The sequence below is a fragment of the Nomascus leucogenys genome, chromosome 9 (assembly GCF_006542625.1).
Source record: "Nomascus leucogenys isolate Asia chromosome 9, Asia_NLE_v1, whole genome shotgun sequence".
Taxonomy (NCBI): Eukaryota; Metazoa; Chordata; class Mammalia; order Primates; family Hylobatidae; genus Nomascus; species Nomascus leucogenys.
Window position 1 is genome coordinate 47,941,891 of NC_044389.1, and position 22,135 is coordinate 47,964,025.

The 22,135-nt window shown below is 41.1% G+C and overlaps 1 protein-coding gene across 1 annotated transcript in view; it reads left to right on the forward strand.

The window, feature by feature from the left end:
• KDR (kinase insert domain receptor) overlaps positions 1 to 15,671 on the forward strand; it is a 47,099-nt gene extending 31,428 nt beyond the window's left edge. The window contains exons 22-30 of the mRNA XM_003268386.3: positions 1,457 to 1,554; positions 4,091 to 4,213; positions 4,367 to 4,478; positions 4,695 to 4,794; positions 5,195 to 5,300; positions 6,411 to 6,562; positions 11,519 to 11,618; positions 12,113 to 12,198; positions 13,996 to 15,671. Of these exons, the coding sequence (XP_003268434.2) occupies positions 1,457 to 1,554; positions 4,091 to 4,213; positions 4,367 to 4,478; positions 4,695 to 4,794; positions 5,195 to 5,300; positions 6,411 to 6,562; positions 11,519 to 11,618; positions 12,113 to 12,198; positions 13,996 to 14,218 (1,100 nt within the window). The 3' untranslated portion in view covers positions 14,219 to 15,671. The remainder of the gene's footprint in view (positions 1 to 1,456; positions 1,555 to 4,090; positions 4,214 to 4,366; positions 4,479 to 4,694; positions 4,795 to 5,194; positions 5,301 to 6,410; positions 6,563 to 11,518; positions 11,619 to 12,112; positions 12,199 to 13,995) is intronic.
• Positions 15,672 to 22,135: the final 6,464 nt, after the last annotated feature.

The following is a 22,135-nucleotide window of genomic DNA, read 5'->3' on the forward strand; positions in this document are numbered from 1 at the left end:
TGTGATCTCTGCTCACTGCAACCTTTGCCTTTTGGGTTCAAGTGGTTCTTGTGCCTCAGCCTTCCAAGTAGCTGGCATTACATGTGCCCGCTACCATGCCCAGCTAATTTTATTTTATTTTTTGTATTTTTAGTAGAGATGGGGTTTCACCATGTTGGCCAGGCTGGTCTCGAACTCCTGACCTCAGGTGATCCGCCTGCCTCAGCCTCTCAAAGTGCTGGGATTATAGGCGTAAGCCTCTGTGCCTGGCCTCAGTGATATTTTAGTGCTCTTTCTGGGTGGAGCTGTGGTCCCAGCCTAACTTCTGGGACTTCAGCCGGCTCCAGGACACGCTGTATTTCTGCCTCCTTCAGAAGGAGCAGAGATAGCGTTGTGGATGTAGAGATGGGTGACAGGCTGACTCCCCTTGAGGCATAAGTCTAGAAGAATAGTGGAAGAAACCCACTCTGTTTCCCTTGACATAAGGCTACAGAGAGAATTTGCATTTAACTCCTTTTTCTTAGAAGCTGAGAAGGTAGTGTGAGGCTGGGACGTGGTCTGGAAGCACATAGGGAGGTGGTCTAGGCTTCATTTAGCGGGGCCCACACTGAGTGGTGCTGCCTCTACCCTGCTCTTTCTCTTTCAAAAAACAGTGGCCAGTGAGCCAGAAACATAAGAGATTGAGTTGTTGAGAAAAAGGCTCACAGCCTTTTAAATACTTATGAATTTATTACTACAACTAAGTTTTTGTTTACTCTGGTATTTGTCTCCAGGAAAGAAGCCATAAGTCTTATCTGACCAAAGAGATGATTTTGAAACACCCATTTAATATCTTAGTGTTTATTTGTACCAGTTACACTGAAGTAAATACCACCAATTTACGTAAATTTATCTTCCCGTGTTTCTGTTATCTCTCAGGAAAAAACATCCTCCCAGGCCAGATTTAATGTATTTACAGCACTTTTTAAGTTTGAAAATGAATTAAATATATTTCTAGTATTTTTAGTTATCTATTGCAGATTATAGTTTGACTTTTGGCCTTTGTCCCAGGACAAAGCCTGGAGAGAAGAGATTCAATGACCCTGAATATTGTTGTTTTATTTTTAGAGTTCTTGATATGAAACTATTGTTTATCCCTCTGGGTACATGACAAAAAAACAGTGTAAGTGGCAAATTTGGAAATGTCCTCCTTCTTTCCCAGATTATCTAGGTCAATATTACCTTATTCTATCTCCTGGATTTACTGGTTCAATTTGGCTAAAATGGAAAAACCGGTGTTGTTCCTAAGTGGTATGATGAAGGCTAATGATACTGGGATTCAGGAGATTTACGGAAGATAGAAGCAGTGACTCTCTGCTTCTGTTTCCTGAAAATTTAACTCCCAAGTCTTAAAAAGATTATTACTCTAGCAAACTTAGAAACACATCACACTAACACATGGAAATACTGATCTCCATCCTTCTGCCTCTTCGGACAGCTCCTGAAGATCTGTATAAGGACTTCCTGACCTTGGAGCATCTCATCTGTTACAGCTTCCAAGTGGCTAAGGGCATGGAGTTCTTGGCATCGCGAAAGGTAAGAAAGGTTGAGGGGAAATCAGCTATCTTTTAGATCACAGGTTTGGAAATAAGATGTCCAGTGTCAGCTGTTGGTTCTTGTTTGGGATTGTAATTCATTCACCACGTCTACGTCTCTTAGAAGAGCTCTGCTGGGGAGGCTCTGTTTCTGCTGAGTAAGAGTCGTAAAGGAGTTCATGAAATTAAGCTGTATAATAAAGGCTTGTCAAGCATCTACTAAGTGTGAGGCAATCTTCTGAGCACTGAGGATACTGTGGTGAACAATCAGGCAAAGCTCTTCACCTTCATGGAGTTTATAGTTCTAGTGGGTAGAGCAAACAATAAGCAATATAAACAAGTGAAACGTGTTGTAGGTTAGATGAGAGTAAATGCTATGGGGAAATAAAGCAAGAAAGGGTTATAGAATATACAGGAGCAATGCACTTGTGTATGTTTATGCTTCTCTGTGTGTGTGTACATCCATTTTAAACAAGGTAGACAAGGAAGGCTTTACTAAGAACTTGACATTTGAGCAATGACCTGGAAAGGGGAGGGGCTGAGCCTTACAGATATCTTGGCATGAGAATCATTTTTAATTTATTTTACATTCATCAACATCCATCAAAAAGTATTTGTTAGGAGTATAATTAGAAATGAGGAAGGACAGGCTTCAGATGAGAGCGATTAAAAGAGCTAAAATTAGAAAAGTAGGCCAAACAAAGGCTGAGGTGGGGACGTGACAAGTTACAACTATTCCAAAGGTTGTAAACACCAAGCAGGGAGCAAGGCTGTTGGCAGTGACTCCCCTGGAAAGGATAAAATGTGTAATTTTATATTAGGTAACAATACTTCAAATTAAGGATCAGGAAGAACTATCAGTTGACAGAATGTATTTGTGCAGCCTAATGAAGAAAGAAAGACTTAAGTTATATATATTTTTTGTTTTTCCTAAATTAGAATGAAATCTTCAACCCATGTTTTCCCCTTCTCGTAGCATTCAAGGCCTCAGGCTCTTTGATGTTTCTGCTAGGTAGCTCTTGTATTCTCTTTCCCAAGGGGAAGGAGGAGAACTGGGGCCTTACAGGGTTTTCCCAAAGAGAAAGGTCCTTTACACTTCTTGGAGATTATGATTTATTTTTACTATTTTTTTATGGCCTGAATTCGCCACTTAGTCAGGGTTCCTTTTGGGGACTAGGAAGAGAATGGAAATGAATGTGGGAATCCTTTAACTTTCCTTACATCTACCAGACGATTTCTTGAATCCACTTGGTTGTTGGGTTAAAAGAGGAAACTTTTTGTATGGGAGGAAAAGTCAGAAATACTGTCTGTTTTTCGGAATTGCCACTGTTGCTCAATTGTGCTAGATGATGTGCTTCTGAATATGCCTTCTTCAGAGGAGAGTGCCATACAGATTTGAGGTGTGGGAAGTTCAGCAATGCCTGGCTTACATGATCACTTCTCTAGTGAGTTAATAATTCTCCTCTTGGCCGGGCGTGTTGGCTTATGCCTGTAATTCCAGCACTTTGGGAGGCCAAGATGGGTGGATCACCTGAGGTCAGGAGTTTGAGACCAGCCTGGCCACCATGGTGAAACCCTGTCTCTACTAAAAATACAATAATTAGCTAGGCGTGGTGGCACACCTGTGGTCCTAGCTACTTGGGAGGCAGAGGCAGGAGAATCACTTGAACCTGGGAGGTGGAGGTTGCAGTGAGCTGAGATTGCACCACCGCACTCCAGCCTGGGCGACAGAGTGAGATTCCTTCTCAAAAAAAAAAAAAAAAAAAAAGTTTCCTTCTAAGCCATTGATTCATTTATTGTGCTCCCCAAGACTCATTTTCTTACAAAATATCATGTGGAGCTAAAGCTGCCGAGTAGTAGGAAGTTAGCTGAAGTTCGGAGGATACAGAGAAAGGAGAAACTGAGAAGCTAAAAGGAAGAGAAAGAAAGTCAAGATGAATCTCATTGTATTATTAATGCACTAGAGAATCAACCTGACTTGTGATAGGCTGAAATTGCCTTAATAGACCTTTATAATAATCCAGCACTTTGAAATCAGGGGAAGCCACTCTGGGAATTGTTTATCAGAGCCAGTCTGGCTTCAGCTTCATACGGAAGGGGGAAACCAACAAAGAGCACTAAACCAATGAGAGCCCCTTGTTTCTGATTTCCGTGCATTCATTCAAAAAACAAATCCCATTCTGGGACCTCCTTAGAATAACACGTTTTTAACCAAATATGGGGCCAGGCAAAAGGAATGTGTGGATGTGACCAGAAACACACTTTTTTGTGTCCTCGAGGAGCCTATTTATGATTCCATCATCATATTATAACTTAATTATTTAACTCCAAAGGCTGGGCTGTTTATGGAATAGCAGATGTGTGTCTCAGCAAAGCCCACAGACTTTTTTCCTGAAGTGTTGATAAAAGATACTAACCCAGTCCTTGTTAATCAGTTGGCTTTCTGATGTGGGATTTTTTCTGATGCATGAGGTCACAACAGATGTGAAAGAGATCAGCTGTGCCGAGACCTAATGCACACACGATTCTCTTTGCAGTGTATCCACAGGGACCTGGCGGCACGGAATATCCTCTTATCGGAGAAGAATGTGGTTAAAATCTGTGACTTTGGCTTGGCCCGGGATATTTATAAAGATCCAGATTATGTCAGAAAAGGAGATGTAAGTTTCAAACACGAACCCAGTTCTTGGTTAAGTAACAGAGTTAAAACTCCTCGTAGAGAGCTTCAGGACCTGTGTTCAGGAACAAAGGAAGTTTTTTTCTCCAGATATTTGCTAATTTGGGTTCTGAATCCTTGTCTTCTACCGCTGTAGGCTCGCCTCCCTTTGAAATGGATGGCCCCAGAAACAATTTTTGACAGAGTGTACACAATCCAGAGTGACGTCTGGTCTTTTGGTGTTTTGCTGTGGGAAATATTTTCCTTAGGTAAGTCATTTCTCTTTGTCCTTCCATCCAGACTCCAAAGAGGAAGACAAAAGTTGTCTTTTCCTCTCCTGTACTTCACGTCTATCAGGCGAAACTTCTTGGAAGCTTTGAAAAAAAAATAGATACGTAGGTGATGAGGATGTGCAAGATTCAGGCTCAGGGTTTTCTATAAGAGAAAATCAAATCAAAGAATGTCTCCTCCCTGTTTTATTCTAGGTGCTTCTCCATATCCTGGGGTAAAGATTGATGAAGAATTTTGTAGGCGATTGAAAGAAGGAACTAGAATGAGGGCCCCTGATTATACTACACCAGAAATGTAAGACTTTAAGTATTCCTCTGTTCTCTTTCTTTGCTCGCAAATTCTCCTTGCCTGGAAGACTTCCCATTATATAGACCTTCTTCATTGCCTAGTTAGTGTCCTGCTTTTACTCTGGGGACTTTCTTGATAATTTCAAGCATGGAGTCATCACTTCTTGAAAAGATAGTACTTTATTATTCAAAGCAACGTTAGTTTTTGTTAGATGTTGCTTCAAATATTTTGTTTTCTATACACATTGAGCCTCTGGAGTATGGGACTCTGTGTCTTATACAGTTTTGTATCCCTATTTAGCATCTCAACTCATGGGCTCTTTATAAATGTGTACTCATTTAAGTGCCTATTTTCAGCATTCAGGAAGAAAGAGGCATTTAACGAAATCAGTGTTTTGCTTCTCTAGGTACCAGACCATGTTGGACTGCTGGCACGGGGAGCCCAGTCAGAGACCCACGTTTTCAGAGTTGGTGGAACATTTGGGAAATCTCTTGCAAGCTAATGCTCAGCAGGTTTGTCACCTCCATCCAAGAAGCACCTACAAAGAGTACTTAGATGTCAAGGACTTCCCTACTGCCTGAACTGTCTCGTGGCTACCATGCCGTCCTCTCAGCCATTGAATAATCTACTGTATTCTTCTACATCTGAGTAATAATGCTTTTCTAAAAGCTGTGATTACCCTTTTAGACAGATAGGATTCTAATTTATAACCTGGGAGCAGACTACTCTGATTTCTACCTACTTATCTTTTTGTTATATCTTCAAATGCTCTTCTAAAGCTAAAACAAAGAAAAAATCTGGTTGATCCACAGAAGATCAACAATGGAAGAAATTTCAAGAAATTTTTAATAAATTCTGCAGGCAAAAATACATCTAAGCTATGCAAAAGAGATGGTTTCTATCTTGGTATCATCACAGGTTCTTATAACTTCCACTGGAAGATTTTAGAGTTGTAGTCTTTACTATTAGAATGTTATTTAATCTCCAGTCAATGCCTCTTACTACAATGGAAGCGAATTTCCTCTTTCTTTTCTTTTGAACAGCTGGGGGATGATAGGTCAGCTCTATTTTTATCAATAAACCTTCCAAACATTTACAGATATCAAATAGCCCTTTATTTCTTTTTCTTGATTCAATAATATTAAGTTGTGCAACCTTTTCTCAAAAGACCCATTTTCCTACCCATTTATTGCTTTTCTTTAGACTGTCATCAGTTTTTCCATTGCCTTGAAATGTGGTGGCTAAAACTGGATGCCATGCCCTTTGAAGGGCTTGGCTCATGTGGTTAGGGCTTTGTGAAGGAGTGATTTTTTTGTTCTGTGTAGCTCCACGTGTTCTGTTGTTACCTCTCTGACCACAGCCTGCTTTCTCTTCATTGTAACTGCACTTCCCTGTGGGCTCCTTACCCATCTCATTTTTAGTTCTCTCCATTAATATACCTTCCATTTCAACAGCTTTTTGTTTCTGACACATGATTTTTATTGTTGTCTTAAAGTTCTATGTTCAGATATGAAAGCCACACACCCTATGTAGCCAAGAAGCGCCTGTGCCCTTTGTTTTTAATGAAAAGGCACTTGAAGAACTGAAGCCATAACAACAGTCTTCTGTGTTTATTGTTTCAGGATGGCAAAGACTACATTGTTCTTCCGATATCAGAGACTTTGAGCATGGAAGAGGATTCGGGACTCTCTCTGCCTACCTCACCTGTTTCCTGTATGGAGGAGGAGGAAGTATGTGACCCCAAATTCCATTATGACAACACAGCAGGAATCAGGTACTGTATATGGCCTCACATCCCCTGGGGGAGGGTGACTTCAAGGCCATCTTGGGGAGGGGGATTGGAAGTGGAAGGAAGACCTTGTCTAAGGCTGCTGCATCCCACTTCCACATAACCTCAGCCCTGAGGTTAACATAATGGGGAATGCTCCTGGAAGAGGGCCTGGGTAGGTGTGCTTCCTCCCATCTGTAGCCCACGCTGCTGCCACAGCATTGCCTTTAAGAATTCCAAGCCCTGCAGCTGCAATAGCTGGAATGCCACAGTTTGCTAATTTCCAGAATAAAGAGACCAGTTTTACAAAGACATCTGCATTTAAATTATCCCCGTGTATGCTTTTATTAATGTGAATTAAATGGCTTAGGAGGGATTCAGAAAGGAAGAGTTCTGTGCATGCATGAGAACACGCTTATGGCTCTCTGGCAAGGATACAGAAAGCCATGGGTCCGTGTCCTGAATTAGACTGGACACTGCATCTCAGAAGCCCCTCCCACGTCTGATTTTCAGTACTTTATTTGCATAATAGGATGTCTGGGCTTATTTAAAACACATGCACTGCAGTCCTGTCCTGATTTGCAGAGGGGTTCTGAAGGCAGCTTTCTTTTTTCTCTCTCCCAGCACCTGTGCATAAGGAAAGAGTTGATGTGGTTTTCTACGATATGATATTAAAATTGCCCTTTACTAGGGCTACGACTACTTCACGTTGCTTTGTTTCTTTCCCAACCCCTTTGGGTGTTTTCCTGCTTTAATGGAACCCCTGACAGCATGGGTCCAGCCTGCCAGCCCGAGTGTGCCTGGTCTGCAGGGAGGGGCAGGGAGCTCTCTCATGTCCAGAACTTGGCCAGGTTGCCACATGGCAGGGGATGCTAAGGAGAAACTCGTGGACAGTTTGCACTCTAGAGTCGTGCGGGGTAGCAGAAACACTGATGGGAAGGAAGAAAGCTTAGAAGCCAGCAAGTGAGCTGACCGTTCCATTGAAGTCAAAAGCATTAGGCATATTTTTAAAGAACTTTGCCATATATTATTAGATGTTGCCCACATCATGACACTCAGAGTCAGGCAAGGTAGAAACAATGATCTTTTTTTTGATGTATTATTGAACACGAGGCTCAGTTCTGTCACCTGAGGGCAGTACAAACTTGTAGTTAAAGATCAGGTATTAGAATCAGATAGAACTGAGTAGGACCCTCAAGTCTGTCTTGTAGCAGCTGTGCAACTTGGGGCAAATCATCTACCCTCTGCCTCAGTTTCTTTATCTGTGAAATGAGACAAGGTCAGTGGTGCTGTTTGAAGATGGCTGTTTTGAGAGTTATAAGATATAATCTATTTCTAAGCACGTGGCCCTTGACAGCACTCAGTAAAAGATGTCTATTAAGTGAGCTGCTTAAAATCACATCCTTGAGATGAATCCAGGTCCTCTGACACCTAAGTCCATGTTGTTTCCTCCCATGCCAAGGAGGGCCCTCAGAGAGAAACAGTAATGAGATGAGACTACAGTTCCACTCCTGTGTTTACACATTTCCAGTTCAGGTTGAGCCGGCCTTTGAGTGTGACAGTTGTTCCCACACACCATTATTGCCTCCCCCTTTATCAGAAAGCCATTTGATCATGAACTATATTCCATGTGTTTTCTGTGACCAAGTAGAGCGATGATCTGAGTCAGCAGCCTCCTGGCTCACCGGGTGCTTTGCATATGGTGCTGAGCAGGAGAAGAAATCATGTTTGTGTAATGGAAGCACCACATATGATGTTGGATATATAAAAGGGCTGCTAACATTTATCCCCAGAAGCGTGGACAAACGTGACACCACACTCCCAGCACAGGCCTGGCTCCTATTTTCTGTCTGTGATTTTTGAATCGGTTTTTCCAGCCGAGTTTCTCTTTTATCCAGCCATAATTTGAAAAATAAAATGGAAATTGGAATCTTTTGTCTGCATCTCCTCTCCACCTCCTCCACCTTTTTTTCCTTTTTATAAAATAAAACTCACGGTCACATTTTAATCATCTGGTTTCGAAGAAAAGCAGATAGAGGCATTTGCACACGGCATGCTTCATTCCGTTGCTCTCCTGGGGTTCTGTTTCTCTGGGGAGAATGAGTTGAGGCTGGGGTACTTCTCAGGGGGCTTGTTCCATCCTCTTATGCATTTCTGGCCAAGTACAAAAGCTGAGCAGTCTTTCTCCTTCTAATTTTCAATTCTATTGCATTATAAATAGAGCTGGACAGAGACATCACTGTGGGAGCTAGCCTCATGATTTGTTGCCCCTTTAAACCATTTGAAAAATATTTACTTAGCATTTATTTAGAGAGAAGGCTGAGAAGCATGTGGGGGAGGGACGACTCATGTCTAGACTTAGCTTTGCCTCTAATTTCCCCTGTGGATCAGCTCTGGCAAAACACATACTTGCTGGGCTCATCTTTCTTTGAGGGCAGTTTGGCGATCATCTGCAATTGCTCTGTCATTTTCTCTGGGAGTTTCACCTCCCACATCAAGCAGCTTATCAAAAATTTCTTTGCAGTTCTCTCTTAGAGAAAGGTTTTGGTACATACCATTTTCTTCACTTTGTAATTGTTAGTGATGATTAAATGGCCCTTGTAGATTGATGCTTGGGACAGCCTGCTAGCTAGGTATTCCTGAATTTGGCTCTACCATTAGACTGCTTGCAGTGGGACTGTCCTTTCTGCACTTTTTGTCTGTTTCATACCCCATACTTACACCCCTGACCCTGATACTGCATGATCAGTGCATGCATGACAAGAGAACAGTGCTGTGCACATACTGGGTGCTTAATAATTGCTTGAACAATTGTGTCTGCTGTTTTCTTCTTTCTTTTCCCTCCTGATACTCTTCCAAGGGAGTCTGTATGGAGTAGAGTAAAACAAAACAAAAACTTCACATGGGCTTTGGTGTCTGAAGGCCTAAGTTTGAGTCCCAGTTCTACCCTTTATTAGCCATTTTCTCCCTAATCCTTGGCTCCCTCATCTCCAAAGCGGAAATAGTTAAAAGACCTGTTTCTTCGTCTTAGGAGAAACGGATGCACCATTGTCTGTGGAAATGCTTTGTCAATCATGAGAGGATCATGCCATTTAAAAAATTACTGGATTAAGAATTTAAGGAGCTGTCCTTTCTAAGGCAGCTGAATTATTGTCCAAACTTGCCAACCCTAGTTGATTCTATCCCCTAGATATCTCTAGAATGAGCCCATGTCTCCAAACCTCATGGGCATTCCCTTTTTCTAGCCAAGCTGCCTTTCTTTCTCCTGAAGAAATGCAGTATTTGTCTCTTGGGTCTTACGCCTCTAGTCTTATTCTTTTCAATCCAGAGTCAATTCTCTAAAGGGCACATCTGATCTTGTCAATCCCATGCTTAAAATCCTTCAGTGGCTCTTCATTGCCCTCAAAATAATAATCCAGGCATTCCAGTTATGTGATTTTGGATAAGTTCCTCAAACTTTCTATGCCTTGGTTTCCTCATCTGAAAAGTTGGGATAGTAATACTCACCCCTAGAGAGGTACCGTGGTGAACACGTCATGAGATGTTGCTTGGACAGCATCTGGCACAGTGTCAGGCATGCAGCAGATTATCAGTGAGAGCTTCCTGAACAAGTGAATGCAGGAATGATTGACTATGGTACCAGTAGTTTTTGACAACCGTTACTTTTAGGGGTTGGACTTACGAGAAAGTAGGCTTTGCTTGCACCCTGTGTATCATATCCTCTTAACTTGTGGAGTTTCCTGAGTGAGGATGTCACCAGAAAATCTCATTCTCTCCTCTCTGTATAGGGAGGAACCAGCCTCTTGGGGTAGGTGAGAGAGAATTAATTTCCATTCTTCTCCTTTGGCCCAAGGTCTATGCAGCATGTTCCAGAAGGCTGCTTGTAGTGGGAAGTAGGCTGGTATAGGAATGAAGAATGTATTTTCTGTCTCGGTGGGCCCTTCCAGTGAATAGGACTTCCCTTCCCTCCACTTGGGCTGTAAGTGATTTTGATAGCATCAACTAGACTCACCCAAAGCCACATGGCCAGGAAGGAGCATTCCCAAGAAGGAGAGGATCTGTTGTTCAACAAGTCTTATTCTTTGGACTCCTGAAGGAAGCTTTGGAAGTCAAAGGAGAAAAATGAGCTTTGTTTGAGAGGGCATTATTCTTCCTAAGAACAATAAGCCCAACATTCTCTATGTCATTCATCTTCCCAACATCCCTGTGAGCTAGGGAGGGAGTGCTACTGCCAACACATCTTACAGATGGGACAAGAGGGTCACAGAAATATTCATGACTTTCTCAAGTTTCTGCAGTCAGTGGTAGACTCTGAAATAGGCAAAATATCTTGTTACTCTCAAACCACTGCTCTTTCCTGAGACAGCAACTCTGGGGGCGAAAACGAGGGGACAGTGAGACTCAGCCCACCTTCTCTTTGCACACTAAGCCTCTGTTACATGGAGGAGGAAGAGGTTGTCTTCAAATCACTGCTGGGTTCAGTATCCTTTAAGGAGACCTTCAGATGGTTCCTCTGCCTATCTTTCATTGAACGGTTGCTCTGTGAGCATTATCCAGAAAAACTTTCCCAGGAGATGGGCAGACAGATGTGAAACACTCAGTAATATATCCAGAGCTCGATGGAGGAATCCCATGCAATCAGGAAGCCAAGTAGAAGGCAGTTGATCACTCCATCTGCTGTTGTTGTCTTTAGTCCAGAACTGGACCTCAGAAGTAGGATTCAAAAGAACAGGCTCATCGAGACTCCTCAGTTATATTATACTTTTAAATGTACTTTCTCAGGAAATTAAGCCTTCCATGTGTGCTAGCAGAGAAAGATTTTTATTTTGTTTTGTTTTTCTAAAGGATGTTTTGAAGGTTGCTATTAAGTTTGTGGTTGAAAGATAATGAACTTAGGTATCACTTGTGGTGTCTGCAGTCAAATATACCACCACTAAAATATAAATATTTGTTCTTTTGCAGTCAGTATCTGCAGAACAGTAAGCGAAAGAGCCGACCTGTGAGTGTAAAAACATTTGAAGATATCCCATTAGAAGAACCAGAAGTAAAAGTAATCCCAGATGTAAGTACGTCTTTTAAAAATAGTCTTAGAAATAATACAAAGGATGAAACACTAGCTAGATAAATATTAGCCTAAGCATTAAAGTCTTGGAGCCTCATTAGAAGGCTGCCCTCGAGTGTGTGTATCATGGGGTCATTATGGAGATGGAACTTTGTTTTTTTAATAAGTAAAGCCCTTGGTCCAAGGTTCAAGACAGTGTAGCTTTCTGACCAATTTCACTAAAGTGCAAGTAGTGTCATAGTGAAGACAGCGATGGTAACAGGCATTCTCAGCTGCTGATTTGTAAATTTTCTCTTCTCTCTGGCCTGTGTCTACTCATAGGAAGCAGTTGCTTCCTTTTGTAGCTTGGACAATTTGTGGCTATGGTACCTTTATGTTCTTCCACAGGACCTTATTTGATAGACATGATAGATGGGTTGAGAAATCAGCTTAATTAAATAGTTGGCCATTTTATATGCTCAATTAACTGTGCCATCTCATTGTCTCTTAAAAAGGACAACCAGACGGACAGTGGTATGGTTCTTGCCTCAGAAGAGCTGAAAACTTTGGAAGACAGAACCAAATTAGCTCCATCTTTTAGGTAAGACTCCGCCACATTAAAAAGACAAATTTCAATAGGAATTTTTGGAAGGAACTTAGGACTTTCAATGTAAGTGCAGAATTTTCCCTATGGGGTCTTTGTTGGGTGGAGAAATTAGCATCAATTTAACAAATAAAGAATGGAAACTAACCACACGATAAAATTAAGTGACAAATCTAAAAATAATCTGAAATAAATTAGAGAATTTGCTCAATTTTTATGAGAATTCATGAATACTGGGGAATTTCTGTGTATACTTACTGTGGTCAGTAATGGCTAAATGAAAAAGGTGATTGGATGTGATCCCTAAAGCTGTCAATATGATTACAATCTTTGTGGATTCTGAAGAATTTTTAAGTCTGTATACAAATGGGTGCATCTGTGCTTAAGAAGTATGATATGTAAATAAGCCAATATCTATTTGTTTGAGATATTTAAATATTATTGTCTGAATTCATAAGTATTTCATTGTGAGAAAAGTATTAAAATTAGTTTTAAATATAATCTCCACTCTATGGTTCAGTAGAAATTTGTAGGTGTCTTAAATACGTGTATGTTCTCTTAACATAACAAATCAATGAAAATCTATATTTATAAGAATAATAGAATAAGTGTAGTTATGTATTTGCTGGAGTTTATTTGCTAGAGTATTCTTACCTGAAGGTAAGAATAGAGGAGGTTTTGATCTGCTTATAATCTAACTTTTATATAAAATGGGAATACTCATGGGTTTTTGAATAATGCTCATACCAAAAAGAAAACAAACAAAAAAAACCCCAACACATTAAAAGGTGCCATTGTGCTATTTTATTGTTTTCTTTAAGGCCCAAGGTAAGAAATTGTGAAAGTCAATGATATGTTTCATCCATTGACTCAAAAAATGTTTATTCGGCAAGTATCATGTACAGAGCACCATGCCATTGCTTGAGACACCTACATTAGTTTTGTTGGGGTTGAATTGAAAGAAAAAATTGTATTTCTCATTATTTGAAGTAACTTTTAAACTATGCGTAAACACGAGTTACTAAAATTCCCTTTTGCAGTTCTAACATGAAGAAGTTGGGTAAAACACCTATTACCGGGAAAAAACACCTTAGAGTGGCTTGTGAAAGTGTAAATCCTGAAGTTTTAGATCAACACAGCCTGCATTTCTAGGCTTTGACGTGATTACCGTCTGTCAGGATTCCATGCCATTGAAAACATTTTCTAGTTGCTGCTGAGTGACTGGGGTCCTCAGTCCTTCCAAGGAATGTGGTTTTGATGAGTAAAAAGCAGCGCTTGACATATCTGGCTTGACTGCACACATGCTTCAAGTTATTCAAGTTTAAAGTTGCCCAGGAGCTTTATTACCACCATACACATGCCCCGTAGTTCCCAAATTGCCACAATAGGAAAAGCACAAGTGAAATTTAAGAACATCCCAATTTCCTTGAATATCATGCAAGTGGCCCTTTGGCGCCTGCCACTGTATACAAACTTGTCAATCTGCGAGGCCATAAACATGTTCCATCAGTTGGGGCCTTTGCATAACTCGAGAGAACTGCCTTTCATCTCATTTGAGGCTTGAAAGACTTGAACCTGAGTAAGAGGACTTATCTGCAACTACTAATTCATGCCAGTACCTGAAAATAGACCTTGTTGCTGTAAACCTGCTGTGCTGATTAACAACTGGGAGAGATACGGGGCTAGGGTCTCCAGGGAGACGGCAGCCATGTGGAGTTGGGAATGGGGTGAGGGTAAAAAGCAAAAGAATTGTCTTCTCTCTGCCAACTCATTTGTTTGCCATTTCTTCTGCAGTGGAATGGTGCCCAGCAAAAGCAGGGAGTCTGTGGCATCTGAAGGCTCAAACCAGACAAGCGGCTACCAGTCCGGATATCACTCCGATGACACAGACACCACTGTGTACTCCAGTGAGGAAGCAGAACTTTTAAAGCTGATAGAGATTGGAGTGCAAACTGGCAGCACAGCCCAGATTCTCCAGCCTGATTCGGGGACCACACTGAGCTCTCCTCCTGTTTAAAAGGAAGCACCCACACCCCCAACTCCCGGACATCACATGAGAGGTGCTGCTCAGATTTTCAAGTGTTGTTCTTTCCACCAGCAGGAAGTAGCCGCATTTGATTTCCATTTCAACAACAAAAGAAGGACCTCGGACTGCAGGGAGCTAGGCTTCTAGGCATATCCTGGAAGAGGCTTGTGACCCAAGAATGTGTCTGTGTCTTCTCGCAGTGTTGACCTGATCCTCTTTTTCATTCATTTAAAAAGCATTTATCATGCCCCCTGCTGTGGGTCTCACCATGGGTTAGAACAAAGACGTTCAAGAAATGGCCCCATCCTCAAAGAAGTAGCAGTACCTGGGGAGTTGAAACTTCTGTAAAACTAGAAGATAAACCAGGCAATGTAAGTGTTTGAGGTGTTGAAGATGGGAAGGATTTGCAGGGCTGAGTCTATCCAAGAGGCTTTGTTTAGGACGTGGGTCCCAAGCCAAGCCTTAAGTGTGGAATTCAGATTGATAGAAAGGAAGACTAACGTTACCTTGCTTTGGAGAGTACTGGAGCCTGCAGATGCCTTGTGTTGGCTCCGGTGGAGGTGGGCATGGGGTCTGTTCTGAAATGTAAAGGCTTCAGACGGGGTTTCTGGTTTTAGAAGGTTGCGTGTTCTTCGAGTTGGGCTAAAGTAGAGTTCGTTGTGCTGTTTCCGACTCCTAATGAGAGTTCCTTCCAGACCCTTACGTGTCTCCTGGCCAAGCCCCAGGAAGGAAATGATGGAGCTCTGGCTCCTTGTCTCCCAGGCTGATCCTTTATTCAGAAAGGACATTCAGCTCAAGGCTCCCTGCCGTGTTGAAGAGTTCTGACTGCACAAACCAGCTTCTGGTTTCTTCTGGATGAATACCCTCATATCTGTCCTGATGTGATATGTCTGAGACTGAATGTGTGAGGTTCAATGTCAAGCTGTGTGTGGTGTCAAAGCTTCAGGAAGGATTTTACCCTTTTGTTCTTCCCCCCTGTCCCCAACCCACTGTCACCCCACAACCCATCAATATTTTAGTTATTTGGCCTCTACACTCCAGTAAACCTGACTGGGTTTGTTCACTCTCTGAATGATTATTAGCCAGACTTCAAAATTATTTTATAGCCCAAATTATAACATCTATTGTATTGTTTAGACTTTTAACATATAAAGCTATTTCTACTGATTTTTGCCCTTGTTCTGTCCTTTTTTTCGAAAAAGAAAATGTGTTTTTTGTTTGGTACCATAGTGTGAAATGCTGGGAACAATGACTATAAGACATGCTATGGCACATATATTTATAGTCCGTTTATGTAGAAACAAATGTAATATATTAAAGCCTTATATATAATGAACTTTGTACTATTCACATTTTGTATCAGTATTATGTAGCATAACAAAGGTCATAATGCTTTCAGCAATTGATGTCATTTTATTAAAAAACATTGAAAAACTTGAAGGAATCCCTTTGCAAGGTTGCATTACTGTACCCATCATTTCTAAAATGGAGGAGGGGGTGGCTGGGCACAGTGGCTCACACCTAAAAACCCAGCACTTTGGGAGGCCAAGGTGGGAGGATCGCTTGAGCCCAGGAGTTCAAGACCAGTCTGGCCAACATGGTCAGATTCCATCTCAAAAAAAAAAGGTAAAAATAAAATAAAATGGAGAAGAAGGAATCAGACATAATTTCCACGTGGTTGTTTTACATTTTTACTGGTTTTCTTACTCTTCTTATAAGGGATATTTTCATAAACTGGTTATATATTTTACAAACCAATAAATGTATTTGTAGTACAAAGTATGAGGGTATAATATCACCACAACTATTTTGAGGATAAGTATGTCTGGTTTAAAGTTTAACTGCTCCTTCCCTCTTCTTCATTACAAAGAATTCACCCACCACACACACACACACACACACACACACACACCCACCTCCCATGCATACACCCCCCAACACCCACACCTCCTCCCAGCCCCCCAACACCCACACATCCAACCCCCCATACTCACACTCACACCCCCTCACAGTCACCCCACCCCCACACACCTACACACCCACCAGCACACACATACCCACACACAGATCCACCCACACACACCTCCCCCACACACCCACCCACATACCCCACACACACACCCACACACACACCCACACCCACCCACATACACCCCCACACGCACACCCCCACACACACCCATCCACACATACACCTACACATCCAACCCCCCACACTCACACCCACACCCCACACACACACCCACACACAACCCAGCCCCCATAGTCACAACCCCCCACACATTCCCCCATACACCTCCTACACAGCCACCTCACACCACCCCCACACATCCACACTCCCACACACATCCCTCCACACAACCCCCCAACACTTTTTCATATTATATTCCAAGCACTTTTGAGATAGTTAAAACAGAGATATGTGATTCCTTGGCCCTCCAGTGAACTTCATATCTGTTAGAATAGCCAATCATGAAACTCAGGGGGTGAAAGACCCTGAGACAGGTGATCAGACCCATGGCAGTGCAGGGAGGCATGGACCAGATTTACAGTCTCTAATAATATTCTACTCTATACTTACAGAGTCAGAACATAAGATCCATTATTGCCATTTTGAATGATTACCATTACCCAAATTCAGTAGGTGGAGTTATTTAATAAATTATTGGCCCAAATAAGTGACCTTATTTTTTGTGATTTTTTAATACAAGGTTTTGAAATGTTTATCTAGTCAAATATGCCTCTCTCTTTTTAAAAAATGGCTCCTAGATTTAAAAAAAATTTATTAAGGAAGGTCTTCCCAATTCTAAAATAACCCCCAATTCTAAATTTTCTTCTTTTATTGCATTTAAATCCATTTGGGATTATTTGCATATATGGAGCAAAGTGAAATAGGAGTCTAACTTCATTCTTTTTTTCAAGCAGATTATCAACCATGGCAGCACCGTTTATTAAATATCCCTGTTTCCCTGTGGTTGGCAACAACCCTATTGTATCATTGTTCAAAACTAGCACGTCACTGAGACGTTCTGCACAGCTCTGTGATGAAGGATGGGGCTGTTGCTGTTGTGTGTTCTTGGGGATGGCACTTCCAGATCGGGGATGAGAACATTAGGGTCTCCTGAAGGACATTGGTAAACTGTGGGTCAGGCTGGCCTTGTAGAGAGTTCCTCATCTGTTCCTGTTGTTACAGTCTCTTTCAGTAAATGAATGGAAGAGTCTAGGTTATTTGGGATGGAGACGACCTTGTACGAAAACACAGGATTTTCTTCACTTTAAGAAAAAGAGAAGATTTTCTTTTTCATAAGTGGCTCCTGGCATTGCTTCCAATACCAGAAATTTGGATTCAGCTGAAACTTCACACTTTATTAAGAAATGCTTTCAGCACCTCAGGCAGAATGATTAGGAGGTGAGGTTTGGCCTTCTTCCTCTCTTTTCTGTCTTCCACGACTCTTGTTCTTAGCATTTTTTTTTTCTCCTCATTTGCCCCGGTATTGAAGAAAAATCTGTGGTTTCTTAAAGTGCTTCCTGTAGGATCTTATTTTCAAAGCTTTCCTTGGAGGCTTTTGGTGTGTTTTAGGTGGGGCTACTGTTTCTCCCTCTGGCTCTGCCCTTCCTCCTTCGCTCCTTGATCCACTTCTGTCCTTCTCCCTCCCTTTAAACCCTCTTGTCTCATCTTCCATTTCTCTCTCCACTCACCTTCTTCTCTGCACCCCTGACCCCAGCAGGAGAGGTGAGAGCTGTGGGGAGGTTTCAGTTCACTACCCCGGATTAGGTTTTCCTATCAATGCACATTCCTTTGTCCTCTTCAACAAAAGGAAGAAAAGCAAAAAACCACAACCCACAACTTTCTAGTTGCTGACTTAACCCAATTTTCCTGTACCCCCAGCATGTCTTTCTTTCTACCTTTGACTCAGATATTTATCAGCAGATGATAAAATGCAGGCAAACCCAGAATGCTAAAGTCTTTGAAAAAAATAGCTGTTCATACACATCTTTCCTCGTTTGCATGGGCCTTTCCCTTAGGGACACTGGGCAAGTCCATGTATTCTTGGGTATGCAGTGAACACAGCTCAAAGGGGGTTCTGACACATTTTTATAAGATTGCGTTGCCTAAATGAATCTCTTCCATTTAAGGGTTTAGGCATAATTAAAAATCTGTAGCATTTTTTTGAAAGCAAATTTAAGTTTAACTCTTGGAAAAGTTACAGACTGCTCTTAGGTGCTAAAGAAATTAAAATGGTAAAATACAGTTTACCCTGTTTTTGATTGAAATGGAGAAAAGTGGCAGAATCTGGGAGGAGCAACCCAGAGAAAAATTAACAGTCAAGTTGACCTGAAGTTCTGGTAGTAGAACATGTTGGCCCCAGGAGAGGTCTAACTCAGAGATAAGGAGGGAGTTATCTGAGTTAGGAAAAAGTATGCTAATGAAGACTACTGATAAGACAAGGTTTACAGTAAACTGTGGTTGATATCAAGTGAATGTTACTGAGAAGACATCAACTTGCACCATAGATTTTATTTGCTTTGTAACACAACATATGACTTTCCTGTAATTACTTAATGCCTCCTAGATGTTAAATTCAGCACTTTTGTGATTTTTTTTTGTTTAAAAAGAAAAAAATGAAAAGAAAATATGTGGTTTAATTTTTTATGTTATACTCACCTGTTGTTTATGCCAAGCACTTTAGAACATATAATCAGTGTACTTACCAAAAGCTGGTGAAAGCGGACCCTCATCCCTTAATTGTTTGAAGCTCTCAACTTTTAGACATTGCAATAGAAAAACAGAATAAGAAAATGGTTTTTACTCTAACTTTATTTCATTTTTTGCTCTGTTTATCTTTTCCTTTCTTCAGGAAATAATATTTTGGGGGAATAAATTCAGGAAAGACACTGATTCAAAAAAATTTTCATTACATATTTACTGTTCGGTGCAAACGTATACAAGAGGTTTGATTATCTCTAAAGAAAATAAATGGGCAGGGACATGAATAGCTAGACACTTGCAGCCACATTTCCTTTTAGCTATATCTCTGGAAATCAACCCATTATTTTCCTTTAGCGCAATAAGAACAAAGAAACGCATGCCATCAAGCCTCACTAACTCATAAAATTATCCTTTCTTAATCACATCATGCAGGACCAACACTTTCAATAATGTCAAACTAGCTTGTTTCCTATATTTTTCATAATTTCAGATTTTAGTTAGAAAACACATGTATTTGTAGAAAGGTCCTTTCGTGGGTTGAGTTCTTCCAGTTAAAGGTACTCTCACAATGTCTGACTCTGCGTCTATGCACAGCTCACAGGATCCAGGCATGGAATGACTCACCAGGAGCCCTCCGAACAAACCTTACCAGGAGAGGTTTAACAAGATCCTGGTGCTTTGCGCGGGAGATCTCTTTAAGCTGAAATAACTTATCCTGACAAAGGGGATTGAAAACATTCCATTCATTGCCACAGAGAGAACATAACTGGAATGAAAACTGAGATACGAGGCAGAGAACTCAAGCTAGACAGAAAGTGAACAGCAATATCTCATAGTCACTCCCCAGGTTAACAAGAAAACTGGCAGACATCCCAAAACACATAGTGGGGAAAAGCAAGGCCTTCCATAGAAACCAAGTGTCACGTTCAGATTCAACCCTTAATACTAAACATTAAGTGAGTAATACTTAATTTACATATATTTATTTGCATATATTTAATTGCATCTATAATGTGCTTAAATGCGCCAGACATTATTTTACAAAGTTGGTTAATATTAACTCATTTAAGTAATTGGGACCCTAAACAAGATGTAGGTATCACAGTGTAGACCAAGTGGGTAGGCCAGAGTAGGATACACAAAAAGAGTCTCATTAGTGATTTCCACAAGTGTTTGTTAAGGATTTACTATGTGCCAGACAACCTATTAGGCAGTGGTCAAAATTATTTCCTTAGGTTCATGGGTTAAGGGTTATCAGCAGAACCACAGAGAGGAGGAAGGCCACTCTTATTCCAGAACAGTCTACATGTCTTTACGGTCTTACCTTGATGAATCGAACATAGTTCTCACTATTGGCTCAGTTGTTCTTCATTCAGTCATTCTTATGTAAAGATCTGAGTTCAGGAACCTCGTTAGGTATTGTAATACAGAGATTTACCATGGAGGCACCTGAGCTGATTTTAGAGTCAGAGAGCTCATGGGAAAAGCTGAGGTAAGGACCCTCTTACAGAAGGCTGAGGAAATTAGGCTCATTTCGTCTGGTTCACCTCATGTTGCAAAATTTGCATTTCACTTGTAAAGCAAGATGAGATTGTGCTGGTGCTCTGGAAGAACTCCGTGTTAGCAGGGACTGAATGGCAACATGGAAGGAATCTTTGGTGTAATTGTTAAGTAATGCTATATTGCCCTTTTTACTACTGTTCTGTATTTTACTTACTTTTTTTTTTTGAGGCAGGGTCTCACTCTGTCACCTGGGCTGGAGTACAGCAGTGTGATCTCAGCTCACTGCAACCTCCGTCCCCCCAGGTTCAAGCAATTCTCCTGCCTCAGCCTCCTGAGTAGCTGGGATTATAGGTGTGTGCCACTACACCCAGCTAATTTTTGTATTTTTAGTAGAAACAGGGTTTCGCCAATTTGGCCAGGCTGGTCTTCAACTCCTGACCTCTAGTGATCCATCCGCCTTGCCCTCCCAAAGTGCTGGGATTACAGGCTTGAGCCACAGTGCCCGTGCTGCATTTTACTTTTCTAATGGATGAACATACAAAGTACAGAAAGAATACATTCTATCATCTCATTAGTTTTACTAGGAATTATTCAGTAAAGATTGTTTCATATAATGATTTTTTTTTCTTGGGGATTTCAAAAACATTGTCAAGTAACACACACAACACTTCACAAATACACCTGTTTCACCAAGCAAAGTGTACTTCTGTATAAATCACCTTGAGAATCTTTTCAGCAGCCTGTACTTGAGTCAACAGAAATGAATTTTCCCTCAATTCAATCATTGTGGATAGATCATGATGTATTGCTGTGCCGTTCCCCTGCTCCTCTGTCTAATATGGTTGGCAAATTACCTTGAGGATCTGTCATGAAGAGAGAAAAAAGCATCCTCATTCTTCTCTTATCATCTTATTCATCAGTGAATTTCAGAGTTTGGTCCAGTTTTTTTTCCTGTGACCTTTGTACTGGAGGAAGGCTTATTGCTTCTTTGACAGAGGAGCAAAATGTTATGCCAGAATCCATTCGTAAGTTGGCTCTTACAAAATTAGTTAATAATGCTCACTTAAAAAAATACCAGTGAGCATTAATTTTGGACAACAGATATGCTAGAGCAAGTTTAATCACAGCATAATAGAATTTAAAAATAAATATATATAATGTACTTAATTTGCATTATTTTTCTCTATTTCATGGTGATAGGCATCTAAGTAGCTCTGCAGTCACTCAAACATGAGCAGCTGGAAGGGTGGAGAACTGCTATTGATCATCTGCCACATGCCAGGCATCGAGCCTCATGTATTATCTCATTAAATCCTTGCGAAGGCCCTTGCATTAGGTGCTGTTATCACCATGTTACAAGTGAAGATGGGCAGTTAAGGCTTGAAGCCTCAGTATGAAAGGTCACACATACCAGGATTGAATCCAGTCTACTGAAGACATGGGGGACATGTCCTTACTTGAGATAAAAGCCAGGATGAGATCTCTCTTGATGGCAGGCAGAGAGCTGACTCATCCTACAATAAATCAACCAGCAAATGACAGGTACATATTAAGGTGACCTGGACCTTTAAGTGTCTTAGTCAGTATGTCTTGGCTTCAACATTCCCTTCTTTAAGGTAGCTTTACCTATGAGATAATTCCACTAAGCAATGACTAAACATAAAAGCTCAGCATTGTAACAAACATCTAACTTC